This window comes from Macrosteles quadrilineatus, unplaced genomic scaffold (assembly GCF_028750875.1).
Source record: "Macrosteles quadrilineatus isolate MER2022 unplaced genomic scaffold, UCM_ALF_1.0 Scaffold_6__1_contigs__length_79288215, whole genome shotgun sequence".
NCBI lineage: Eukaryota > Metazoa > Arthropoda > Insecta > Hemiptera > Cicadellidae > Macrosteles > Macrosteles quadrilineatus.
The window spans coordinates 26385017-26401501 of NW_026542599.1; the positions used below are offsets into that span (position 1 = coordinate 26385017).

Consider the following 16485-nt stretch of genomic DNA (forward strand, 5'->3'; position numbering starts at 1 on the left):
TCCATGGACTTTTAGGAAGGTTGTCACGCATAAACACTCCTCTAAAATGGGGGATTTTAAGCTTCCTGGCCCAACGTGTTAACTCAAAATCATACATTGCCCTTCTGGGCAAAATATCTATAAGTTTTTTGGCTGCTTCTGATAAGGTGCCATGTAAATACCAAGTCCTTTCTTATATGGTCTAAAGTACAGGCCCTTGCCATGTCGCAAAGCTACTGCCTCCATAGTTTCGTTATGTCTTTGCATCTCGCTCAGCCGTTTCTTGGCATCTCTAGCTTCAAGCACTGCTTTGGCCACACCAGCAGCCCCACCTGTCAGACTTCCCAATGCACTAAGCCCTGCAAAGATTGGCAGCAATGGTAGCACACCTCCTGACTTGGGAAGTGATAGAATCCGTGATCTACGTCGTAAATGACTGAACGCACTACGCCTCCCTCTCTTCATAGATCTGATGGCGTTCAACGCTGATGATGCTGCCTTTGTTATGTGTTTTCTACTCCCTCTGTTTAATATTCCACCTCTGCCAACAAGATGCATTCCTGATCCCCGCACAGCCGTCCTTGCTTGTCGTAATACATCGGAAAAAGTAAAAGGTTTAAGTCTTCTGCTGCACTTTCTAGTGGTGCCTTTTCTTTTTCGTTTTAGCGCACTTCCACCTCTTGCTGTGCCTCCTTTGGCTAACGATCCCCTACCTAACCTCCCTCGATTTCTTCGCCTAGTCTGCCGTCTCCTCCTCCTCCTGCCTTCAGTTGTTCCGGCACCAAGCTTCAATTTCGCGTTCATTGCGCTTGCAACAGCCCAGGAAGCGAGCCTCTCACCAATAGGAACAACTTTTGTTTTGAACCTTGCCCACGCCTCGTTTGCTAATACTCTGTCAGCAGTGTGTCGAGATGAAAGATCTTTGCTCTTACTGTAGGCAATATCGTGTTGTTTACAAGCTTGATCCAATAGGTTGATTCCTTGATCCTTCCTTTCCAACCTTTCCTTCAATCTTGTACCAGGTCCACAAAATTGGTATCCTCCAGGCAGGTGAAGTTCTAGCGGAAGAGAGTTTATAGCACGATTAAGCAGACCACATCCTCTAGTGATCCTACGCATACTGAGCAGGTCTTACAAATATGAACACCTTATATACGATTCTTCATTTCACTTTTGTCCCCCAGTGTGTGAAGATGAAATTTAAAAAGCACCGTGACACCTTTGTTGTGGACAACGCTGTGGAAAAACTCATTCAATCCACTTCGGATGGAATTAAATCCAAAGAAGTGAAAAAACATAGTGAACTCCTTCCTCAATCCATTCGAGGCATCATTTGTGGTCCATCTAACTGTGGAAAAACAAATTTGATGTTTAGCCTTTTGACTGAACCAAAGGGATTAAAGTATGCTAATGTATATGTGTTTAGTAAATCATTGCTGCAACCTAAATACAAGATGCTTGAACAAATAATGCAAAACCTGTCATGTATTGGTTATTTTTCATTTACTAACAGTGAAGATGTTCCCAATCCTGATGAAGCTAAAAAGGACTCAATTATGATATTTGATGACGTGGCCTGTGATAAACAAGACAATATGAAAGCATACTTCAGCATGGGAAGACATAGAGATGTAGATACGTTCTACTTGATCCAGACTTACACGCGGCTCCCTAAACATCTCCTTAGAGATAACGCCAATTTAATAATTCTTTTCAAGCAGGATGACTTAAATCTAAGACATGTATACAATGATCATGTTAATAGCGATATGACTTTTGATCAATTTAAGTCTTTGTGTCACACCTGTTGGAACAAACACAAGTACGGATTTGTAACCATAGATAAAGATTCTGAAATAAACAAAGGTCGTTACCGTTTAGGTCTTGATACCTTTATTGTCGATATATAAAGGGCTCCTTTCAGCATCAATACACTAAACGTTAATCAGAGTGACAGTGAGAGGATGGAGAAGTATGGTAGTGCTCCGATGGCTCTTAGAGCTCCCAAAAAAAGAAAGCTAAGAGCAAAACGAGTAATCCGACGTATAGTGAAGAAATATCCAATACCAAACTTGAAGGAGCGGAACCAAGACAGTGCTAACAAGCACGAACATATAGTAAAAAATGAACTACTTAGACTAACAAATGCTGTGCGTAAAAAGTTTCAACAATTGAAGCATAATGCTGATTATGTTGAGAGGTTGTTAGAAGTGCAAGCTAAACCCATAGTCAAACCCCTGCAAGAGACAGTAGAGAGACGTTTGAAGGAACAGCAGTACTATTATAAACCTGTTAAAAAAGAAGAACTAGACTTTGTGGTTAAAAAAGATGATCAGAGTACAACTATGGATAGAACTTTTGTACAAGACGAAGAAAAGGAGGATGACTTCAATAAGTCCTTAGATGTGTCTACTCAAACCATTAAACCCAATCAGCTGGATATGTATTTAAAAAAGCTTTCTAATCCTCTAACGAAAGATAAAATGGACACGACTTATGGTGTTCGACTTGATGGAAGGGGTAATATGACAATTGGTGATTCTAGAATAAAAATTACAAATTCAAAGATACAGGTAAGGAATCACAGCTTTGAAACAACTCCAGGACTCCTTGAATTACTATTCATGCAGGTTCCCGATAAGGATATAGTAGAAAGGCAGGATTTGAAAGTGTATAAAAAGATCCTTCAAGACACCAATGCACACCGACAGATGTATTCTGCTGAAAAACCGGTAAATGCAAATAGGGGCAAAAAGTACTTAAGCGTAATATCGGTACTTTTTCCACCAAAGCAAGGCATGACCACACCGGAACACGCTAGTGGAAGTGGTATAACTGTTGAAAACGTGGACAGGTACACATCTGATGTGAATTTACTGGTGAAGCGACTTAAAACCTTGGTTTTGTCACAAGAAGCCGGTCACAACGCTCATAGCGAAGAAATAGACTATATTATAGAGTTGCTTCAACTAAACGGAATTATCGCTTAAGTGTTCATAGGTAATAAAGGCATTATGAATAAAAGAAAGAATACAATGTCAAGTCAAGCAGATGCTGCCAAGAGAGGTATTGTTAATGAGTTACACAAACCAGCTAGGAAAAACTTTGTCAGAAGAAAGGTTTTTGTTCGAGGTATTGACGATTTGTGGCAAGTCGACTTGATAGAAATGATACCTTACTCAAAAGCGAATAAAGGGAAAAAGTATATCCTAATGATAATTGATGTTCTTTCAAAGTATGCATGGGCGGTTCCTTTAGACAACAAAAAAGGGAAGACAGTGGCCTCAGCTATGGAAAATGTTTTGAAAAATAGCGGAAGAATACCACAAAACATTCAAAGTGATCTTGGTACAGATTTTTATAATAAAGAATTTAAATCCTTAATGCAACGTTTTGCGATAAATCATTTCAGTACATTCACCCATTTGAAGGCCTCTGTGGTAGAAAGGCTGAATAAAACGATTAAAAATTGGATGTATAAGGAATTTGCTGTACAGGGAGATTATAGGTGGCTAGACATGCTTCCTCGTTTAATTTCCATGTACAATTCAAGGCTACATCGGACAACAGGCATGAGACCACGAGATGTTACATCGTTTCACGAGAGGGCATTGGTGAGGAAATTAAATCAAAACAAGGTACAAGGGATTCCAAAGCTAAGAGTCAATGATAAAGTCAGGGTTTCTAAGTATAAAACTTTGTTTGAAAAAGGTTACACCCCAAACTGGAGTACTGAATTATTTAAAATCATACGAGTGCGAAAATCTGTCCCACCAGTGTACTACCTGCAAGATGAAGAAGGGGACATTATCAAAGGGGCATTTTACGAACCAGAATTACAAAAGACAAATTACCCAGATACGTATTTGGTTGAAAAGGTTATAAAGCGCAAAGGAAACAAGATTTATGTCAAATGGCTTGGGTTTCCCTCACGCTACAACTCGTGGGCTTAAATAGTATATTAACCTGTTTCTCCCATCATTCTGGATTAGATCTTGTTATTGTAAACATATATTGTACAAGCTATGATTAGAAGACACATTATAGATAAGTTTGGACATGCTTTGTATCAAGAACAGAAGCATCACTTATCTGATGACGAAGATGATGCATATGTGATAAGTGAAGATGGATCAAAGAGGTTTAGAGCTGCAGTGGAACCTGACGTATCACGACAAAAGGTGTCTAAAGGCTATTTAAATCGTTTCTATGTGAACAAAGACGATTTGAATGAGGTGGAAGGAAAGTTAAAGACCTTTGTTGTTAGCCTCAAAGAGGCCCAGCAAGCAGTTAAGGATGTAAAACAATCAATAGTCTCCATAGAGGGTTCTATCAAGACCGAGCTAAAAGACATAAAGGAGAATCAGTTATCCTATCACGATAGACTAAACAACTTAGAAGAATCAGATGGGAAATCATCACAATTAATTGCTTCCTTGGATAACAAACTAATAAAGCTAGTTGAATCAGACGAGAAAACGTCTGCATCTTTATTATCTTTGGATGATAAGCTCAAGAAGCTGAAAGACTCGGATGAGAAAACGTCTACACATTTGTTATCTTTGGATAGAAATGTCAAAAAGCTGTTTGAATCAGATGAGAAAACGTCTGCATCTTTAGTATCTTTGGGTGATAAGCTCAATAAGCTACAAGACTCGGATGAGAAAGTTTCTACATCTTTGATGTCTTTGGATAAAAGATTCAAGAAGCTACATGATTCAGACGGGAAACAATCTAAATCGCTAGTATCCTTAGATGGAGAGGTAAAGAAGCTGCAAGAATCAGATGAGAAAACATCAAAATTATTAAGGACCATTGATGAAAGGCTAAACACGTTGGATAAATCAGATGCCGAAACTTTAAAATTTTTTGCAACTATTGATAGAAAGCTCACTGCATTACTTACGACAACAGGATTATCTATCTCTTAAAATTTCTAGCATGTATAAATAAATGGAAACCTGTCTAGACTTGTTGTCAAAGCCTTCTTTATACAACAACGTTATGTAATCGCAAAAAAGAAAGAGATCCAAGAGGTTCAATGGATTTGTCCTTGGCGCTCAGCATCCGCCTCGTAAGGTCAATGATCGTACTAAGACCTGTCCAGACCTGCAAATACACTGCATATAAAACCTAGAACTGGTTTGCTGGTTCAGTCAGTATGAACGCGTCAGTGAAGCGGTCGGCACCAGTTCCACGTAAAGATCTATCGCGAGTGAAACGCAAACGTACTAAAGCTCCCCCTATACCCCCAGTGCATAACGTAATATACTCCGATGTAAATACTATGGACATTGACCAGCTTCTTGCATCTCTAACTGGTGAGACTCTACAAGACGTATCTGATTCTGTACACACAACAGCAGGTGCAAGTGCGATCCAAGCGAATTACTATACCCGCGAGTGTTCAACAGTTTGCAGTGAAAATGGTAATGCAGTGGAAGAGGATGAGGATTACGATTCAAAGGAAGTGGAAGAGTATCGACCAGAACAGCCGTCAATCGTACAACAGAAAATACCAGCCCACTCCAATTCGGCAAAATCTGGCACACGCGCCAGGTCGAGCCAGGTTTTTCGTCAGAAAGGTCATCAAGAAAAACTTCATGCCTCGATTTTGCCATCACTGTCATCACAGCTGCCACCACCGCCGCCGCCACCACCACCACCACCTCAACGTTCGCAACAACTATTATCAAATACATCAGCACCTAAGCTATCTACGTCGCCGACCACACTATCGACTTCACCTCCAGTGTCATATGTGTGTTCTTCTTCGACGTCTACTTCAACACCTGTGATGACAACATCTGTGGTGAGTCACTCTCATAGTTCACACAAAGCAGCTGTGCGTTCTAACCAGCAGTCTAACTCATGGGAACCACGTCTTTTACTCAGACAGATTTACAAAGTTGCAAGCCAGGCTCATGCGGTTGTTGGTCTTGATTCTATTAAAGACTTTTCTCCTTCTATTTGTTTAGTGAATAATGAAACCTCAATTGAATTGACATTTGAAGATCTTTTAAGTCTGCAAAGCTCTACAGTTCACCACTCTGTCAACAACTTTTACTCCAATGAAACTCCATTCAATCCATTCTATCTACATACAGTCATATTGGAACCCAGACCAAATGGATTAGTATCATTTTGTAACTATCGTCTGAGAAATAAGCCAGTTAATCACAATTTGAATTCTGTTACGCTTTCGAGAGCTTCTAGTGAATCTGATATTATTCGACAGACTCCCAGAGTGGTTCTACAAAATGATGGATGGATTTCTTTAAAACGCTTGTTCCCGTCCCTTGAAAGCTACTTTAATATCCTACTTGAAATAAACCCAACTGTGCAGTTTCTGATCTCTCGTTACACACGATATTTTACCAAACACTATAAGGTAATGGCCTTGCTTTCTTCAAACACTACAAATGACTTGACTTCAATGACTTTGGATAAACAACTCGTTCGACACATTACAAGTGATTTGCCACGTTTACTTTCTGACTTGAATGAAAGGAGGTTGCCTGCAGAGACTCAAGATTTTTGGTATGAACGGACTGCACTCAGGACATCAATGATGCCATGGATAGACAGTGAGGTACGCCGCTTTTGTGCAGCAAACATTACCGAAGCTGTGATGGAGAACTTAAAATACTTGTCAAAATGGTAAAGAGAAAATTGCTGTATTCAATGTATCTTATGGTAATATATTTGTATTACAAACTTTGGTTTTCTTTATTTGTTTACCCTTTCCTTCAGCTAAGCTAGCAACAGCACAGTAGAGGATTGACTTTACTTTTCTTAGCATCCATAGCAATAATACTTTTTAAAGTAATTTTTCTGAGGGTGTTTGGAAAACTTTTAAATAATGGGTTTAGCAACAAACAAAGTAGTCAACTTTAACATAAGTTTATTTGAAAGATAAATGCTATATAGATAACACCAACATAACAGGTAACCATAAACATTTTAGATGTGTTTATTATATACAACTCTAGCGTTACATAAATGTGTTAAGATTAGTAAACATGTAATAGTAAAACAAATACAGATAGAAAAAGGTTGTTAGTACATTACAAAATATTCATAAAATGTGCACAATAATATACATGTGTTAAATATCATAATGCTAAGCATTATCTTACTTTGTTATATCATGTTATTAAGTTATATTTTAGCTATATACTACTAGAATTCAGTTCTCAAGTAGATAAACAACTCTTATAGAGTATAGACAACAAAAAGGCATGAGTTAATCAAATTATTTTACAATAGTGAGGGTTTACAATAAAACATAATATATAAAAAGAAACGCAAAAAACAAACAAAGTAAACGTGAAATTGTATGGTTAGAAACAAAATTTGGCCAACAGCCTCATTGTTCAAATATGCTGGACTAGCGTATGTCACTCTCTATACGGATCATAAAGTTCTGTACGGTTAAACATTGTCACTGGAGATGCGGGGCTGTCTTCATCACTATCATGTAACATGTTGTTATTGTCTCTACAGTCAAAGTAGTTTAGAAATGTAAACAATGGTCGAAATACACAGTAGTCACACCAGTTATTTTCTTGTTTAACCACTGCATCAATTAGCCTGTTAGAGTTAACTTCAAAATGCTGTACAACATGTACAAATGCCAACCCCTTTTCGTGCCAATAACTTTGATAGTCAATATCATTATCGTCTTTTAGTGTAAAAAGGTTAAAAAAGCAGCCTCGACAATACTTCATAGGACGTTCTGTTTGTATTGTTTCATAGTAGTCCACATTTATATGACAATTATTACCATAGTAATTTCGACTCCAAAACTCTGGTTCCTCCAGAGGATGGTTCATGAGCATGACAAACTGATAACTATCAATTTGCATAAAGTCGATATCTCTAAACTCATAACTTTTTATTAAATCTCTGTTGACTGTTGTAGTTTTTATCCAAGACCGTTTAATAGAGCTTCTCAACTCTGTGTGCATGAGGGAAGGGAGTATCGAAAACATTTCGATATCCTCGATTCTTTCATATTCTTTTTCATATGGAATAGTACGGGCAACGGCATCCATACTCAATGAATACAACATTCTGACTACTCCTAAAGAGTGCTGATCAACCATCGAGCTAAGACTGACTACAATCATATTCTGACGATCCTCCATCGTCATTTTGACGAGCTCGATAATGCCCATACGCCAAAGTTCTAATTTTGTCCTGCAACACTATGCGTTTGTTATCATTGGCTGACAGGGAGAGTTTATCAACTGTTCTAGAGGTGAGTTGAAATGTCTTGCTTCTTATCTGGTTAAATGTCGCTCTGTACTGTTTATCTTCAAACAGTGCCTTCTTGTAGTGATCAAATGAAATTTTGTTTTCGACATAGCGTTTGCTTATTCCCTTACACTTTTTCTTTGCCGTTGTCTGTTGGCTGGAGTTGAACCTGTAGCAGTACATTTTACAACGCAATCCTACGTACTCAAATAGCTGTCTTCCTTTGCATTCATCCTTAAATGTGCCTATTTGAGGAATCGCTCCTTCCAGCCACAGCTCATGCTCCTTGGGATAGCATGACCTATCCAGTACATCTCCCAATCTTTCCTTCAATTCATTATTTAGGTTTAACTTGGTAATTATGGTATATAATAGAGAATCAGTATCAGAATAGTTAACATACACTTCAAAGTCTGGCGGAGCTAGTTTTTTCTTCATAACCATATAATGAAACCAGTTCATATGAACTTTTGCTTTGTCGAGAACTACTGAACCAACATAGACTGGCTTGTTTAATACTACCTTTTGTCTTCTTAAATGTACCGCGATCACACCATCAGCGATAATGCTTCTGTCAACAAATCTTGCTTGACGTGACAGCTTCTGGAACGCTTCATCAGAAGTTACTATTCTAATATCTACACGATTGCGCACGTTTTCTAACGTCTTTCCAAACACACTATTATTCATAAACTTGTAGAAATTTTTGGAAAACTCATTCGTAGATTCAGCTCTTAACGTGGTGTTTTTGTCGATGAACTTTTCCATCCACGGCGACTGGGAGAATCGCAACGCTCTGTGAACTTTTGTAATTTTCAAGCCTAGTTTGACTGCCTGCTGGAACACTGTATAGTGAGCGATATAGTGTTTTTTATCTTCAAGCGTAGCAAGTAGTTTTCCCTGATTATCCACATCTTTTTGTTCTGGTAAAATGGGGAAGTCGTTCATTAGATCGTGCAAGTGCTCTGGCACTGTGACATCACATTCTAGTAAAAGTCCATACGGCGAATCTTCAGGTAAGTTTGACCAATTAAGATCATCAACATCATTTACAAACTCAAAATTTCCAGTTGGAAGGTGTTTTTTCATTTGGCTTCCATACAAGTTTATGCAGTCCAAATACAACATATATTTGGTTTCTTTGTTTGAATCATAGTCTTCGCTGTTCTCTAAAAGTGGGTTGTTGGCTTTTTCATAGCGGTGGCAGCATTGTACCAAACCGCCTCTAATCGCACTTTCAAACATTAAGAAATGGTCATAGTTCGTCAACAATTCCAAAGTTACACCAGTCATACGTAGCATACTCTGCCATGCTAGACCTGGCGCTGTAAATGAATGACAACAGTCAATGTTATAGGTGGCTACACAGTTTTTGCGAAAGCATTGAATTATGTCCATTAAAAGACAAACATCCAATAACAGATAAAAATCATGGTATTGTCCAAAATTTTTCATTTTCATTGTATTCCAAGTGTGTTGGGCATGTTGATATTCTGCATCCGTAACTTCCGAGTCATTGAGGGCATTGTAAAAGCTTTCACGTGGTGGCAGTGCTTCCTCACTGAATACAGCAAAGTCTTTTACATAATCATAGGGATAAATCCCTTTTCTTTGAATCAACTCCACATGCTGTTCTGGCACAAGCTTGGATGACTCTACAAGTTCCATCGGTGTGAGATACGAAGCGAGATTCGCAAGGCTGTCCGCCATTAGGCGAAATGAATCCAAAAACCTAAGCCACATCCTCCCAATCTTTATCGATATACTGATGAATCTTTCTGAATTACTAGGGATCACTTTTATTTCGCTGTTGGGTAGTACTGCCAAGTTCTTAATAATGAATGCTTCGTCGTATGAAGAAAGGTTGTGAAAGTATATTGGTATGAAGTTTGGAAGTTGACAGCGGGTGTTACACAACGAGCACAAGGTATAACGAAACTGACCTGTTATATGGTCGTGGTCCCGGCATTTCCTTGACTGAACCAATGTCTCATCAAATGCTATTTCACACAGCTCGCAGTTTGTCGCTTCATCATGCCGTTTCTGTTGTTCATCATTTAATGCAATCATGCTCACATTTTTAGTGTACAGCTTTTCCACTTTTACAGCTAGCTCCTGCATTTGTAAAAGGAATTCTTTTGCAGCCGATTCCGATCTGTGTATGTAGGGTGAGGTGTTTATTTCAGCTTCCTCTAACAGCTCTTTGGGAAGGTTACTTGCTACGATATAAGCAAATGAGTTCGCCTCGTGCCGTTGATAGGCATTGTCTGTCGAGGGAACTGGATATAGTGTTGATTCGAAGTCAGCTGTGACTACAATTGGTACTTCAATTTGCATCTCGTAGCTTACAAATCTAAGTTTGCTTTTATGCTGCTCCGGCAAAATCACTTCACTTGGTTTTGATTTTCCACAGAGCATTAAATGTTCACTCAACCAGTGCTGAGGTGTCGGTACACAACGCCTGTTTTCTTTAAAGGTGCTACACCTTTTACAGATTGTAATTTTGTTGCTGCCTTTTGTAATTTGTGGCTGCATAAGCTTTGTGAAATTCAATATTAATGTGAAATGAGCCTCTCCTTCATCATTTCTAACGAGGAGGAGATCAAAATGGTCTTGCTGCTCATCAACTATCCTGAGTGGTGTAATATGGGCATTTTCGTCCAGTTCGAAGATGTTTACGCTAGTGTTGATGTTTTGTTTTTCAAATTTTTTCATTTGTGAAATGGGCGTTGGAAATGAAATACCATCAAAGTTGTAATGTGTTTCACACTCCCTAAAGCTATGCTCAGTAAGCACTGAGTCATAACGTATATTAGGTAGACTTTTGGCTAATATACAATACATGAAACAACAATCATTGCTGTTTTTTACATTTAAAATGCATTTCCTTTTAGCAATTTTTGGAGGCAGTGGCAGATAGCCACTTCCAGCAGGCAATGCATATGAAAATTTGCTTAGTCTAAGTGTGAGGCTCTTTACCTCATGCAAAGTCCATCCACTGCCTTTCGCCTGCGCTTCAGACTCCTCACGAAGCAGTTTGCTGGCGTCCTTCTTCAGCAGCTCTTGTAGCTCATCACAGGCGCTGTGTATAAGCCTCGACGTGGTCTTGAAGTTCATAAGTTCGCAATGTCCTTCAGGATGGCAGTAGACGGCCTCCAGTACGACGTTGTACTTGAGGGATTTGGTGACACGCAGCTCATCTTGTAGTATATCGAGCACCACTTCGTTAGCAGCTTCAATAAATGGCGGTAGGTCCTTGTAGAGGTTTTCATTATTTTCTATGACATAGTCTTTGGCCGATTGAAGACCTTTTTTTAAATACCACGTCAGCCTTGTTGTTGAACTTGTATGTGATGATGGACTTGACAATACACTAGTCACAGGACGCTTAGTCACCTTTGGAGGTGGTAGTTTTCTTTTCAAGCCACTGCCACTGGGTACTGCTTTAATTTGCTGTGGAGGTGTCTGAATTGCTGCCTCGTGTGTCTCTCGTCTGTTGTCATTGTTGCTCGCTACTGCTGATGTGAAGTAGTCGTTCAACGCCAAACACATTTGCTGGTGACGGCTCCTTGCGGATGCACTAAGGAAGTAGGCTTCTCGACAGATGGCACATTGTAGATACATCTAAAACATTAATTTCAAACATTAAGTACATTGCTCATGGTCTGCTATAGTTCTATTATATTTGGTTTGAGATTGTTTACGTTAAGTTAAAAAAAAAACATTAATTTTTAGCACTTACCTATTTTAATATTTTAATTTAAGTTTTATTGCCTGTGTTATCATGTTCAGCATGTGATTTTACAATTCAGATTCTTTAAGCTCATATTACACGCATTTTGTCTTCAGTTGTGTGGATTTCTTGCAACAAAGAATGTTGCTTATATAGCTGCATGGTTTAGTGAAGTTTTTGCTAGGACAATATGAGGTATTAAGGGGCTCTTTACATTCGACTATATTAAGTTGTAAGCTCTCAAATAATTACTAAACGTAGTACCAAGAAGATATAAAACTGATAGGGCTTTCTACTTACATTGTTGTAGAAGTTTTCACAGCTAGACTGCTCATTGAAGGTTTAACATCTAAGCGGAACTTTGCAAGACGGCACGTGGGGAATGACTGCTCACTTCTAGCGCTGTGAATGTAAAAATAAAGTGTCAGTTGTCATATATAGTAGTTTCGTCAATACCAAAAATAAAGCATACTCCTTCCTAAGTAGATTTTTCATCATTATATAACAACTGAAGCTAGTTTTTTGTTAGTTCTATCCACTGCATAGATCGTCAAATCAAAATCAAAATATCTTTATTCACCATCTATACTTGATTAGTGTCAATATGTTATATTTAAAACGTTTGTGATATAAGCTTAAAATATAATCACACAAAATTTATATTAACAATATCGAAATACCGAACAAAACTTAAGTTACAAAGTTTAGTTTTAAGCATTCATGTTTTTCTTTACGATTTTTTTTCTTGCCAATTTAATAATTTTAAACTTTGTTAATGCGAATAAAGTGATTTTTTCATAGCCAATAATGCATTCACTAGTTATCTAGCCTAACAATAATGCGGAAATCATAGAATTACACATGGTAGAGAGATGGTTGTGTCTGCACTAGCAAACAGAGACAGCACTCAAGAGTTAGACACAAAGAACGAGCTTTAAAGTTGCTTAATCTATGCATATACTAAGCTACAGCTCTAAAGACAAAATCTACACTCATTTCTAAGCATGATTTATTTATTTATTTTTCTTATTTTGCTAGCTTAACTTATGACAAAAAAAAAATGCGTATATGCAAGTTTTTCTAAAATAATCCTACATACTTGCTAAGTTCATAATACCTAATGATTTTTCTTTCTGATAGATATTAATTCGTTTTTTTTTAGTACGTTTTCTTTCAAAACATTGTAGTATAGAAGTGTTCTTAATTTTTTCTATAGGGTATATAGGTTAAAAATCATTTATTAAGTAATAAAGACTAAATAGTGAACATATATATTTTAATAGATATATAGTTAAAAGAAATATTTATTGACTTTTATTTATGTACCTACATCCCTAGTCACTAGGGTACTTTATATTTAATAGCTAGTTATTTGAACAAGGAAGAACCCTTAACCCTTGGCTAGCGTCATGATTTGTCCAGTAAGAACAATATTAAATGCAAACACACACTAGCGGATTATTTATTTCTTTTTACACAAACTGTTCTTTTTCTTCTGTTCTTGGTGACATTTGAAATAGAATGTTTGTATTGATTTGAGAGAAGAATATTTCAAATTGTATATAGTATTGATTAAGTGTATATTCAACATATAATCATGCGATAGCCAGAGATTGTATAATTAATCTATATTAATCGTATTATTAGAAGTTTATTTAGTCATATTTATTTATTGAATATATAATTGGTTTTTAAAGATCAACGTATTTCTAATCAAACAGATTTTTAGACATCTTTTAATATTCTAGCTACATACTTCACTTCAGATTTCTAATTTAACGAGCATTACCACGTTTTACAACACTCAGATTTGACATTAAATAATTGTAAATAATTTTGTAAGTTTTGAGTCTAGCTATTTAACGTTGCTCTTATGGTAAGGAGAGCAAGGAGTTATAGGAAAAGCTTAAATCTAATGGTCTTTTTAAAATCCTAGCAACTATATTGCAAACTACGCTATGTTTGTACTTACAACTATGGAGAAGATGTTCTGGCATCACACAAGCGTAGACGACTTCGACTGATGCACGTACTGGCCCAGACGCACAAACTGCCCGAAGTGCACGAGTTACTCACAATGCAAGCTGGAGTCGAATACAACTTTGCAGTGCCAATGGGCTGCTTTTATACAGTTTGTGTGAGGTCAGTGATTGTGGGGAGCCAGGATTGCTTATAAGCGGCATAAGCGTACATAGCTGCACAGTTCTCTGCACGCAACCGAACAGGTATGTCTCGTGTGCTTATGCATTAACTGTGAGAATAATCTTACTTGTATGATCTTTTAGTTTGTATATGCTTATTTAGCTTACACTTTTCTACTACTACTATAGCTCCATAATTGTATTTTCTAAGAGTGCTAGTTATATATTCTTATTTGTTGCTGTGCTGATATTTGTTTTGCGTTAATGCATAATGATGCATTACTCTCATACCCTCCACTTACTCAAGGTTTCCCCCCTTTGTCTGTCCCAATATGTGTTTTTCTCTACACTGCTGCGTTTGCTATACTGTCTTGGTACTGCCTACATGTTATACTGACTAATATTTCTACTACTTGTTATATGAAACGGTATTCCTGACACATGATACAAGATAACATTGATTACAATATATCCATATGTTGTAGTGTAACAGTTTTGCTACACATTTAGCTATTTAGAGCTATTTGTAATATGTATATAGTTGCGCTACGATAGACTGCTATGTGTATGGTATTACGCTCTACTAATCGATATATGCAGCGATATACTTGTTACAATCTGCAAACCTTACTTGTTGTATTTGTATATTCTAAGTGCAACGGTTTTTCTATACATTTAGCTGTTATTACTAAGCTGTTAAACGTTTTATATGTATCTAGTTGCCCTCCGTTGCGCTAATATTTCTATGATATTACACCTTGCGTTATATGCTGTGACATACGTGTTTCACGCAGCAATCTTCAATTGTACTATTTATGCTGTAGTGCTCCAGTTGTTTATGCATTGTCTATTAATGCTAAGCTAGTTAACTCGATAAATTTTCATTATATCAGTACTCGGTCTATAATATGGCATACTATTAGTACGACTTTAAAATAGGATATTTTTTTTTATAGATCATAATCATGGCCCTAGCAGCAAAACTGAACACCCTGGAGAAAGGACCATACCTCCCTAGGATCGACGTTTCGGCGCTTACTAACAAAGAGGGCTACTCCATTGTGGCAGGGAGGGCAGTAAACACCAAATACGGAGCGTCCATCGTCCTAGACATCCATGTGCCAGAAAAGAGTGCCGACTTCTGTATATTCTTACCAAAGCGGTTCAGCGAGGCGTTGAGTTCAGATGAACTGAAGGAAATCGCTGAGAGCAAGGCATATCGGGTTCAATACTTGGGGATGAGCGGGAACTCTCCGAATATAAAAATTTGGAAACAATAAATGTTTGATATTTGCTCACTGAATACGTATTTAGTTTATTCAGTCCTTTTTTAGTCTTAAGTACTGTATGTAGATGTAGACATGTGTATTTTACGCAAGCGTTACTTAACTTAGTGTCAGCTCTCTAGGTCAGACAGGTTGCGCTGAGTTGCATTCATGACCTAGTGCGCCGAATTGAAAGTGAATTCACTTTCTACTGCAATCACTTGTACAGCCAGCCATGACATTCACCTCGCACTTATACTCGCAACAGCGGGCTGGTAATTACAGCTCTGCTGTAACCTCTACTTGTCTGCTAACCAATACTTACATACTTCTTATATATACAGTGCTTAGTGCCTACAGTCTACACAAACTAACATACAGTTTTAACCTGCACAAGTCGTCGTCGCTCGCTCGAGGACAAATCGTCCCCTGCCCACACTCGTATACTCATTCCCAACATCGCTGTCACTTTTATTCGCCGGAGAAAAAATCAGGCAACCCTATCTACTTAAAATGCTGTAATGTTTACTGTAATGGTTTACTCTTTTGTCTGTGCGTAAAGTGTCTCTATAGTGTCATATATTCAATGATTATACAGAGTACAGAATCTATATAAACTGTAATTATTCATCCATGCTTAGCCACATGCATCATGTCTTCCCTCAACATCTGACATTTCTGTAACATATTTTTAGGTGGACACATTTTTTTCACACTTCATCAACAGCAAACTAAAACTATTTTTTAATAATAATAAATCCACCCCTTAAGATATTACGGGACTATTAGTTTACGTTTAGGTAATCTGTTTCTTCATCTATATTTTGTTCAAATAATAATTTTAATAGTTTTTTTCAATGTTTTGGTCGTAGCACAAAACTAGGATTATCATGGTGTTGGTTTTTTTATATTCCGGAACGTAAAAACAGTATTGACCTTGTTAATGTTCTTTTAGGGACCCGAGAGCGCTGCGGATCAATTTTCTCGTACGAATTCCTCCACACCTTTCACGGATTTTAACCAGACTCGCGGTTTTAATCTTTATTTTTGCTCACCAAGTCAGTTTTCCAAGTGGGTCGTTTCTTTCTTCCTGCGGTGAAATGAGAAC

At 37.6% G+C, this 16485-nt stretch overlaps 1 protein-coding gene across 1 annotated transcript; it reads right to left on the bottom strand.

Moving 5' to 3' along the window:
- Positions 1–8091: 8091 nt before the first annotated feature.
- On the bottom strand, positions 8092–13981 carry LOC128997412 (uncharacterized). Its single transcript, XM_054423050.1, has 3 exons — positions 13944–13981; positions 12272–12373; positions 8092–11862 (listed from the first exon to the last, which is right to left on the bottom strand). Exon 3 carries the CDS (start codon positions 11860–11862, stop codon positions 8092–8094), a length of 3771 nt encoding a protein of 1256 aa, XP_054279025.1. The 5' UTR covers positions 12272–12373; positions 13944–13981.
- Between the last annotated feature and the right edge of the window lie 2504 nt (positions 13982–16485).

Bases quoted from the DNA above. Each gene is read 5' to 3' on its own strand.
- LOC128997412 (XM_054423050.1), bottom strand. From the start codon at position 11,862: ATGTATCTACAATGTGCCATCTGTCGAGAAGCCTACTTCCTTAGTGCA.